This window comes from Oculina patagonica, chromosome 4 (assembly GCF_052425735.1).
Source record: "Oculina patagonica isolate OP01 chromosome 4, crgOcupat, whole genome shotgun sequence".
Lineage (NCBI taxonomy): Eukaryota > Metazoa > Cnidaria > Anthozoa > Scleractinia > Oculinidae > Oculina > Oculina patagonica.
Window position 1 is genome coordinate 59,956,977 of NC_135761.1, and position 12,116 is coordinate 59,969,092.

The window sequence follows — 12,116 nt, forward strand, 5'->3', positions numbered from 1 at the left end:
CTTGAAAATTTTCTGCCTGTTATTAAATCTGCGGGACCCAAAACTAAGCCCTGCATGCTGTTGATGCAGGGGCTCTGTGGCTAACATCAGTTCGCCGTCGGACATATAAGAGACCGAGAGATTTGCCGTAGCTGTTCATTTTTTTTTTCCTTCACTGTCACTGTTACAACAAATTTTTGTCGTCCCTGGCCATTTTATTTCTTTTATATCGCTGTTTAAATGCTGTGTCGTGTGTGTGTTTGTTTATTTTGCAATATACCCGTTAATTGTGAACCTCAGTAATTATCTGTTATAATTTTTGACCCTATTTTTTCTCTCTCTGCATTACATTGCCAATTTTAATCGTTTCCACATTGAGATTTTGGTACATGGCTGCAATCGTCGATATATTGTAGAGAGAGAACAATAGAATTTTAGGAGGGTCAGTAGTTATTATTTTTCCCTAACAGGGCTCTTTTCAATGTTGTTTTTTATTAGTGCCATATATTATAAGACCTGGATGGAAGTTCAAATTAAGACTTTCTTGAACAATGTTTGTATTTATAACCAAATGCCAGTGTAAGTAACAATTAATAATTCATTGCTTTTATTCATTGCTCGTTAAATTATCTTTGGCATCTGCTTCTATCTGTGGCAGTAATTTGTGTCCACTTAGGAAAAAATTCTGCTTCTTTCTGTCAGTTTCCATATTGAAATCGTCCATTTCATGTTTGCAGACATGATGGCTTTTATCGTGTTCATATTCATTGGCGTTTCACAAGTCTGTGAAATAACTGGGTCTTCTCAGCCCGGCGCCCTTATTTACCGTCATCAGAGACTCCAGGCTTACGATGGAAACTTTAAACCCGAGCTTTACCATTACTTACTGGCGACAACAATTACGTCTTCTTTCGTCGTGGATGCATTTGACTGTGTCTTCGCGTGTATGGGCGAAACGAAGTGTTATTCGTTTAACATGGCAGCATTCCCTGACGCGAGCGGTCTTTATCTGTGTGAGTTGTTAGCTACTGATAAGTACAGAGCCTCGGAAAGTGATCTTCAAGAAAACAGCACCTTCCATCATTTCAGCCCATTGGTGAGTTTAAAAAGTAAATTCCAACAAATACTTTTCTTGCCTCAGTGCAATTTTTAGGAATTATTGCGGTATTTCCATAAAAATACTTGGCATTACCTATTTAAGATGTATAAAATGGAATCACAAATAAATAGATATAATGTTCTTATTTGGAAAACAAAGTTTCATGTCTAAGGGCCATTGCATGAAAAATAAAAGCAGCAGTTGATCGACATCCTGCCGGACTGAATCATTACGCATTGCGACAATAAAATAGTTTAATTCCGCAGTAACAAACCGTGATATTTCTAATATACTTGCTAACATTTAGTAAAATTTTTCTTGTAGTTAAATAGATGTATTTACATTTTTGAATATACTTTCATTTTATTAATGGCGTTAACGGCTTAAAAACAAGATCCAATCAAGATGAGCATAATTAGAGAGATTAAGTATCGTGTTTGTTTTTCCCTCGAACGTCAAAAAACAACTTTTGCACTTTTGTAGTTTGCTGATTATACCTTAATTGTGAGTAGTTTCGTATATTCAGTTGTTGGTGTGAAGATGGGGCAAATTAGTATCTATTTTGCTGATGTATTTATTCAATAATTAGAGGAAAGTACAAAATCAGCAGGTTCTTGACGATTGTCGGTTGCCGTTAGAACATGAGCTTACTGTTTTAATGTCTTTAGTTTTTATTTCCTTTTTACACCATGATTTTGTACACGACCGCTGATGCCGGCCAGAGATATAATGTCGCCAGAAATGTCATTTATGAAGAGGCTGCCACGCTATTAGTGTTTTAGTTATGAGCTGGGAACAAAACCTGTAAAGGCAATGTCCAGCTCTTTACATCAATGAATTATTAACGAGGCTTGTTACAGATGTTTTAGTTGCCTGGTGGTAGTTTTGAAAAAATAATCGCTTGGAAGCTTGCCAATCTTCGATTTTTGGCAAACTACGTAATAAAGAAAAATAAATTGTGAGAGCGTTTTTAACGGAAACAAGAATTAAGTTTTGCGCAGGATTTAGTGGTTTTCTACAACCAACAGTCAATATATTTCAACAAATTAACGCAGTAACTCCCTCCCTTTTGTTAAAGGACTCTGATGGTGATTAATAATTCATAACATAAATATAGCTCTGTAAACGGCTACGGTTACGAAATATATTTAATTTCAAATAAATACGCTAAGACACCTCGAAATTAAAATTTATGGGCTGCTGCAAAGCACTTAATTCACCTTTAACAGGATATTTACAAAGTACCCTAAGGCTTACAGCTTTTTTTTTCAAACGTGACCAGGAACAAAAATAACGGTTATGCGATATGTTGTAGATAAAATTTGGAGTAAAATATCTGTGTCTAAATTTTTCACTACAATATCTGGTTTTCTTCGGCATGGTTGTCGATGTATACACGTGTATGTATACAGTTAATTATACTTTTATAAACATATAAAAAAGGTGGATACAAAGTGCCTGAGTAGATTTCGAGAAAATGAGGCTTGTTTGAAAAGAAAAAGGGATACGACAACTGTCTTTAAGAAATCAGTCACAACCTACGTGTGGCTTTACAATCAATAACAAACTAAGCTAAACTAGAAAAAGAAAACCTATCATATGTATTAAAAGAAATATTTTAAGAAATAAATTTAAAAAGAAATATATTTACAAAACCCCGTTTGAATCATCCCGTTTTTACTTTAGGGAGTATGAAGCCGTGGCCCCTTTCTCGAAGAGTTCTGTTATAGTTTGACAAGGTTTGGTCTGGTATAGTTTGACAAGGATCGAAGATTAGCTTCCAAGCAAATTTTTCCTAAAAAACTACCACCCAGACGATAAAAAATACATCGAGCCTTAAAATGTATATATATAAATAAAAAAATAAATAAAAATATCAGCGACTAATATATATAATAAATGTCAGATAAGGGACATTCAAGGAAAGCTGGCGAGAAAGACCACTATCACATAAAAAAAAACATTGCCAAAATGGGTTTCCGCTGGCTGTCTAAGGCCGTGTTGGCACTTAGTGCCTGGGCACTGGTACCCGGGCACCGGCAAAAAATAGCATCGTATTCACACTTCACCGCGGTCAAACGTCTAAGGCAGGTTGTCTTTCCATTTCGCCGTTTTTTGTTTAAATTGAAGTGTTATTACGAGCAAGGATAGATAAAAATAGTTGCCGAGTGAAAGCATAATCCCATTCCGGCCCTCAGGTAAACCAGTGTCAGTTACTTTTTAAATGTTCCGCATCCGAACCCGTGCTTTGACAAATGGCGCCGACAAGTCCGCATATCGCTATTTTCAAACACGTAAAACTTTTTTTAGTAAAGTAACAGAAAACTTAATAAACCCTTAGGATACCGGTTTTGTATCGAACTTTGAACTGTGAAAATTAAAACCTTATCTTTGCAGTACTTTTCTTATTTTTGTCGTTTGACCGCGGTGGATATTCACACACACCATGACGAGCTTAGTCCTCAAAAAAAATTTATGCAAATTAGATCTTAATCCCCTTAGTGGAGAATATTTCTCCATTAAGGGGATTAAGATCGGTAACATAAGATCGTAGTTCGCACGTTGAACTGCCGCAATGTACAGTGAGGTGTCAGTCATAATAGCCGCGGCTTCTCTGTGGAGAAAGAAAAAGCAGATATTAGCTGGATTCTATGTTGATTTTCTTGTCTTAAAACAGCTCAATAAAAAAGGATAAAAAAAACCCTTCCGTCGCGGATTGAAAAAAATAACGCAAGGTAAATATTCTGCACACCGTAAAGAACTAACCACCGAAGCAAGATAGAATAATTAAGCGTGAGGTTATATTCTGCCCACAGATAACAAGAGCTCAGTAAAGAACTCAGCTCACTACCCCAGTAAGACAGAATAATTTAGCGTGAGGTTGTATTCTGCCCACAGATAACAAGAGCTCAGTAAAGAACTCAGCTCACTACCCCAGTAAGACAGAATAATTTAGCGCGAGGTTATATTCTGCCCACAGATAACAAGAGCTCAGTAAAGAACTCAGCTCACTACCCAAGTAAGACAGAATAATTTAGCGCGAGGTTAATATCCTGCCTACAGATAACAAGAGCTCAGTAAAGAACTCACCACCCAAGTAAGACAGAAAAAATTAGCGCGAGGTTAGTAGAGCAAAATAAGTCAGCGCGCGAGTAGCCAGGTTTAAGCATCGCAAGCTGATTATTATTACAGCGCTTGACATAAGCGATCATACTGAAACTGAAAACCCAAGCTTAAGTTTATATTCCACAAAAAAACAGCAAAAATACAACTTACCATTGTGCGGTGTTTGTCTTGCTTCTATCTTTGATGAACGGCGGCGAGCTGCGCTGTTTGCGAATTGCGTTACCTCGTATTTCCCGCCAGAATAAATTAACCCGGCAACAGTAATCATTAGACGAAAATGCCGAATCTCTTTTCGCTTATTAGACGAAACCCTTGCACAATCTTGCATGGTTTTCCTGTTTCGCATTCATCCATACGAGTTTTTGCAGTGTAGCGAGGAACATGTCACAAAAATGCAATAAAAACACGTTTAAAATTGGTAACAATGCTACTCAGTTCATGTTGTGAAGACTACAACAATCGACTCCTTGAAAGACCCAATCTTCACACATTAAACTTGTTTCCGCGTGCAAAAATTTCTGTTGATCCCGCTCTTACCGATATCATTTTCGTTGACTCGCTTTTACATTTGTAACTTACCAAAGTCGACTCATACTTGCGGCCGTCCGTCAGATATCCAATGTCGTATAGCTGATACAAAAACACCAAAACGCCGACTCAAACTCGGCCGTGTTGCCAGGAAATCTTATAAAACAGTAATCATCGATTTAAGGTCGCAAACTATGCCGATATCGACAAATTAGCAAAGAATATTCTTAAAGAAGATGCACCGGCACGTTTCGAAACCGCGAAAGCAGAAACTGCGTGACACACGAAACAGATCACGTACACATAGCTAGGACGGGTTTCATTTTACATTTCCTGGCATGCGGTGACAAGTTATGTACAAGATTAAAAGACCTCCTGGACAGAATTTTTTTTGAGGGCTAAGCTCGTCATGAACCAAAGTATCCAAGCACCAGTAAGTGGCCGAGTTCAAGGTCGCGACCTTGTTGCCGAATTATAGCACGAGCACATGGAAAAATAGTATGTTAACATTAGTGCCCAGCGAGAATCGTACTCGGGCACCGTGCCCAGGCATCAAGTGTGAAGACAGCCTAATTATCTTATAATATGACAATAATGTGTAGGTTGCACATTTAGTGTAATCCTTTCAAATTTGAAAGTTTTGTCAACGGATAAGATACAAACAAAAGAAGGGTTATTTGCCTCTTAACATTATGATTCCGCAGAGTTGATTGGGCTTGGTTCAGTTAGAATTTGAATATGATAGTGGAGAGCAGTCGTTGTTTGCATGGAACGAAACGGGGTGCCGACGTTAATTTTTTTACCCTAAGTATCCAAGCGACAAACAGTGAATTTTATTCAATCTACTTTACCTATTCACGATTTATTTTTCTTTCACAGTTTCCATGCAAGAAAAACAACCCCTGTCAGAATAACGGCGCCTGTGTTCCTAACTTTGAACAACATGATTATCACTGTGATTGTCAGCCAGGATTTGCTGGTATTTTTTGTCAACGTACCGGTAAGAAAAAAACTTTGTCACAGTAGTTAGCCACAAGGCACTTAACATGTAAACCGGAGTCCCCGCTGGGTTTTCCTGCGAATCCCAGTGTTTAAAAGGACGATAAACCGTAGTTCCCGTCTTCTGTACCCTCGTTTTTTTTTAGCAGGGTACGTCAAAGAACCCACACACTATTCCCCAAGAGTAGGGCACGAAGCTCCCGGTGTTGTGGTCTGACCTTTGTAAATAACAGTATGTGTACAGCGCATTTGAACATATACATAGGGGAAATACGCTACATAAATGTATAATCGTTATCATTATCATTATATATTAATTAACTCCTCAGCCACGACACTCTTTTAAAAAGTTATCGTTTTTAAAAGTTATTCGGATAAGGGCGGACGGAGATTTAACTTTAAATGATACTTTTAGTTGTCGCACGAAGTAATTCTTTGGGGCGACAATTTCCAGCAATATATTTGACATCCGATTGTGTAACTCTACTTAGGAAAAACCTGCAGTGACATAAGAATTCACAGCTCACAGGCCGTCAGTGCTGATTACGTCATCGATCCTGATGGAGAAGGAGGCTATAAGTCGTTTACTGCGTACTGTGATATGACCGACAAGAATGGAGTTGGCGTGACAGTTGTCAGTCACGACAGTGAGGCTAGAACGCTGGTTGACGGATACGAGGCAAAGGGTTCTTACTCACGTGACGTTCACTACACTGCCGTTGGCTTGACCACCGTTTCACAACTGGCTGGTCTGACCACTGCTTCTACCAACTGCGAGCAGTTTATCAAGTACGAATGCGTGGGCAGCTCTCTTCTCAACAATGGCAACAAATATGGCTGGTGGGTGTCACGCAATTACGAGGATATGGACTATTGGGGAGGAGCCACACCAGCTGATACCTACAAATGCTCATGCGGGCTTACAAACTCATGCGCAGATCCCAGCGACGGATGCAACTGCGACAAAGACGATGGCGTGTGGCGAGAGGACAGCGGTCTTCTTACTGAAAAATCCGACCTTCCCGTGTTGCAGTTAAGATTTGGAGATACTGGAGACTCTAGTGAATCAGGTTACCACACACTCGGAAAATTCAAGTGCTATGGGAGCTCAATACCAGGTATTTGGCCCCTAGTCTTCAAGAACATTTTTTTCTAAAGGAAGCTTCTCTGTTTCTTAATATTCATTTAAGATACTTTTCTTCATACATCAAATTAAAGAAAAGCATAAACCATGAACAATAGCCGGATGGTAATATCCTATTTATTAATTTAGCAAGATATTTTCTTTCTGTGAGAGCGTTTTAAGAGGCTGTATTTTTTGAAACCACCCACTCAAATTCGGGTGAAAAAAATATTTTTGCTTGAAATTCTGGCAACTGGGTGACTTTACCGAGGCTAGAACTAAAACAGATTTGGTTTGATTCATAATGATTTTTTGTCCCTATTAAACCCAAAAATATTTTGCCCCTTCGGGCCCGCTGCAACGTCTGGAAAATTAGAAAAATAGGCATCTTTCGAGCCACTGTAAAATAATTTTATTTCATTCGCATCGAACATTGACCATGTTTATATCAATTTGTTCATAAAAGTTTCTAGTTTTTCAAGAAGGTAGCAGGTTTTCCCTCGATTTACCTGGAAATGCGAAATCAAGGACAGATATAATGACCACTACTGATCGGCATCGAATGAAGGCTGAAAAATGACCTTGCTTTAGTAGCGAATATTTCAATTTCGGGACCTAGCTGATAACTTACCTCTACAAAGACAAAAAGTGTAGTCCTTTATCGGCTAAAATTTGCAAAGTCCAATGTACATTTTTCAGCAATATATTCACCATCCAATTGTGTAACCTTACCTAGGAAAAACCTGCAGTGACATAAAATCTCAAAGCTCGCAGGCTGTTAGTGGAGATTACGTCATCGATCCTGATGGAGAAGGAGGCTATAAGCCGTTTACTGTGTACTGTGACATGACCGACAAGAATGGAGTTGGCGTGACAGTTGTCAGTCACGACAGTGAGGCGAAAACGCTGGTTGACGGATACGAGGAAAAGGGCTCTTACTCACGTAACGTTCACTACATTGCAGGTGGCTTGACCACCGTTTCACAACTGGCTGCTCTGGCCACTGCTTCCGCCAGCTGCGAGCAGTTTATCAAGTACGAATGCGTGAGCAGCATTCTTCTCATCAATGGTGCCAAAAATGGCTGGTGGGTGTCACGCAATATGGTGGCTATGGACTATTGGGGAGGAGCCACACCAGCTGATACCTACAAATGCGCATGCGGGTTGACTAATTCATGCGCAGATCCCAGCGACGGATGCAACTGCGACATCAATGATAGCGTGTGGCGAGAGGACAGCGGTCTTCTCACTGAAAAATCTGACCTTCCCGTGATGCAGTTGAGATTTGGAGATACAGGAGGCTCCAGTGAATCAGGTTACCATACACTTGGAAAATTCAAGTGTTCTGGAAGTGTGTGAAGGCATAGATGCATGCTAGGGGAAAAGAAAATATAACCATTCATTTATTTCGTTTTTTTTTTATGGGTCGCCAGCCGAAATCGTAGAAAATCTGTTTGTAGTGACAACTCCTCGGAACTATCGGTCTGATAGTTGCCCCTTGGAAATTGGATGATAGAAACCTGGAGCTTGCCGTCTAATTGTTAATTAGTTTGCAGTGAAGAGAAGAAAGACGTTATTAATGTGTCAATGGTATTTAGCTTTAAAAAACTAATTGGGGACACTATTTATGGAGAAGTGGCTGGAGATCCTCAACAAAATGGCCTCGTAAACTTCAGTCTCGATCTCTAAAGTTGAAGAAGAAGATTTGGAGATACGTGACTTTAAAAACTCGAAAATGTCAAATAAACTACGAGCTCGTGCACACCTCTGAAGGTTTGTTTTCAGTCACGTCTGCGCGCGATTTCGCTCAATTCGCAAGTGTTAGAGAAATAGTTGGAAATCGTTTTTTGAAAGAAATTTAATTAGAAATTTATGAAAACAATTGGAATATTCGCTCAGGCAGATTATATGTGGTCATTGTTGATTCGACTTACAATCACCTTAATTGTAAAAAGTTTGACTGTAGAAAAGTCAACAGTGGGAGAACCAATAGGATTCGCGGATTTCTAATAGAACAAGCGGAGTGTTATAGTAAACAGGATTGCCTGGCGCAGTATCATTGTGGATTTTTTAAAATTGGCCTTTTTATAAAAATATTCACATTCACATAGTTCATTTCTCAAATAATTCAAAGTTATTATGTAAATAATATACAAGCTGGCATAAATCTTTCTGATGTGTGTCACGGAACCTTATGGCTACATTCTAAAAATGTAGCAATGCTTGTCTAATGCAGTAGCTCTGCATTGTTCAAGCTATTTCTGTCGTTTCCTTTTCCCACCGGTATTTTTAGATATAGAAATGAGTAAGTTTTTGCTGAAATAGACATAGCGGGAATAGTGGGGATCGTAATTAGAAATTTAAATTTAAATCCGGAACAATTTTATGCCACACAGCAAATTTATTCTGGGATTAACTTGTTGAGTTCGTGCTTATTTCGCCATTACACTTTAACAATAACGCCGTTCCAAACAGTTGTAAAATATGATTTCTTGAATTATAAAAACGTTTCGCGTGTGTTTTAATGTATCTTTGTTTCACTTATATCACGCTTCGGGACGGCGGGACGGCAGTGTTTCAAGTAAGAAACAGTCTCTAGGTCATTTGATTTCATAGCCTGCGTAGCTGGCGGTATTATTGGGTTTTAAAGCGCGCACAAGCACGCGGCGCAGCCGTGGGTGGCTTGGGGAGGAGGAGCTTGAGCACGCTTTAAACCCAACAATACCGCCAGCTACGCATGCTATTGAGTTCAGTAACCAGCTACAATGGATACGTATTTGGGTCTTTCTTTTTAATAGACTGGTTTTGTGTGGTGAATTGTAAATGTGCATAATTGGAAACAAGGTGAATTATAGGAACAACAAATAAGACATGGAAAATATAATAAAGATGCTTTGAGTCAGAGTTTGATGCAGGTTTGTTATATTTATAAACATGTATATATTTTTAAAATAAGTGATTTTATGGCTGTCCCTTAATTAATTCCCCGCGAGATAACCACGATAATAATAAAACAATAAAATGAAATATTTAACAAATAGATTCCATGTCATTAAAGATGTGAATATTGTTTATCATGACCAGTGTAAGATAGGTAATCAACGTTAATTCGTTTGTCTCACGATAGAATCGCTAGTCTTCATCAGACGATGCCTGATGAAGACTAGCAGTATTGCAGTCGAAACGTCGCGATCAACATCTCAAAGCGATTAATTCTATCGTGAGACAAACGAATAAACGTTCATTACCTAAATAGATTCCATTTTATGAAGTGCTCGAAGTTGAACCGCCGCTTGCCGTTTCTGTCTCGCCTCCCGGCATCCCTGAGACAAATACTCATCGAAATCCCCGACGAAATTTCCAAATTTTCCTCGTCGTCAATGTAGAATCACCAGAAACTCGATGGAAAACAAAATAGTAAATTTAATGTGCTCGTCCGTTACCGAGCCATTTCACACACTAGATCACACTACACTTTGAATACATAATCGAGAGCCTTATATCTAAGGACAACAATAACCTACTCGTGATTGGCTCGCACACTCTCTAGAGAATCCATGCACGCACGTTCGACCACTCGACACTACAGTGCCCCAGGGTACAATCCTCAGACCCAGTTTGTTCCTGTTGTATGTTAACGACATACCAAATGTCGTTACATCTACTATGAAACTGTTTGAGGAAGATACAAAGATCTTCATGTAAATGTTAGCGTTACAGTCTGACCTAAATTCTCTTGAAAACTAGTCGAAGAAATGGCAAGTCAAGTTCAACCCTCAGTAATGCGAATTAATGAGAATAACGCATAAGCAGGACAAAAGAATACATCCTTATTACCTGTCAAATACAGAATGAGATAGATTTGTCGATTTATATAAAGACCTAGGCGATAACGTGTTAAGAGATTTATCCTGGTCGGATTACGTGGATGTAATAGTAAATAAAACAAACAAAGTGCTGAGCCTACTAAAGCGTACAGTTAGCAATAAGGACAAAGCAATTATCTCCATGCCTTAAAAGTCACTGGTGAGAAAAAGGTAAATTAGCTATCGAAAAGTACAACGAAGAGCATCGAGAATTGCTCTTGGTCAAAAACCTCTTGAGATGTCATACGAAGAACGATGTAAATTACTGTTAAATTGCTAAACTGGGACACACTTCAACATCGAAGAGAGTATCTGTCCTGAGTAAAAATGTTACAAACCTAGATTTTAAAGATTATTTCGAGTATGACAAAAGCAAAAACACTGGAGCTAACCATCCGTTTAAGATCTAAACGAAGTCAGCAAGAGTTAACATCTTAAAGTATTCCTACTTTGTAAGGATTTTTTTAAGACTGGATGGACCAATTTACCAAACCATCTATTCGGACATGATATTAACATCAACAGATTTATAACGAGCTTAAAAAAGTTTATGAACATCCATTGATTATATACCACACAAGGAATAGTGCTTTACGCTCACGCTGATTGGTTAATTCGAAGGTGATTACCAAAGTACTATTCACCTCCGAGCAGCTAAAGAGAAACAAACTGCCCTCGCGCGTCGCTTTGTTTACCGAACTGTAAGTGATGTTTTGGTCAGCTAGTTATTCAAGTTGTGTGGTATATACTAAAACAATTATTCACCTCAGTGTCGGTGAACGTGGTTGATATTTACCTCCACTTTGGCGAATAATTGTTAAATATATTTTATTTTCTCCGCTGCCTCAGTGCCTGATATTTGTATTTGAAATTTTAGATTTTAGATTTCCTATAGATTATTAATTTAAAAAAAAAACGTGAGTTACCTAGGTACACAGAGCAGAAGTTTCTCTGGTGTTTTGAAAAGGCAGTAAATTAAAAAAAAACATGACTAAATTACGTACACAGAGCATAAGTTTTTTCAGGCACTTTAATTTCGTAGTTAAAAAGGGTTTAACTTCTTCGACCATTTAAAACGAGGAGGCTCTGAACTAAGTACACAGAGCAGGTATTTTTTTTTTTTTTAATTTGTTCTCAACAAACTAAAAACGATGTGACTAATCACCGAGCTGACACAGATTTTGAAAAGGCACAAAATGATTGATGTCTCGACCAATTAAAAATGACGTGACTAATTTTGGCAAACAAAGCAGAAGGTTTTTCAGGCACTTGAATTTCGTAGTTACAAGAGTGTTTTAACTCTTTCGACCAATTAAAAACCGACGTTACTCTGAACTTAGTACGCAGAGCAGACGTTTCTCGCGAATTTTGAAAGAGCCGTTAAAATCAAAAATTA

The 12,116-nt window shown here is 38.4% G+C and overlaps 1 protein-coding gene across 1 annotated transcript; it reads left to right on the top strand.

Annotated features, from left to right (window-relative positions):
* Positions 1-731: 731 nt before the first annotated feature.
* Positions 732-8,213, top strand: LOC144648020 (uncharacterized). Its single transcript, XM_078507673.1, has 4 exons — positions 732-1,075; positions 5,612-5,732; positions 6,223-6,849; positions 7,591-8,213. Exons 1-4 carry the CDS (start codon positions 926-928, stop codon positions 8,211-8,213), a joined length of 1,521 nt encoding a protein of 506 aa, XP_078363799.1. The 5' UTR covers positions 732-925.
* The last annotated feature ends 3,903 nt before the right edge of the window (positions 8,214-12,116 follow it).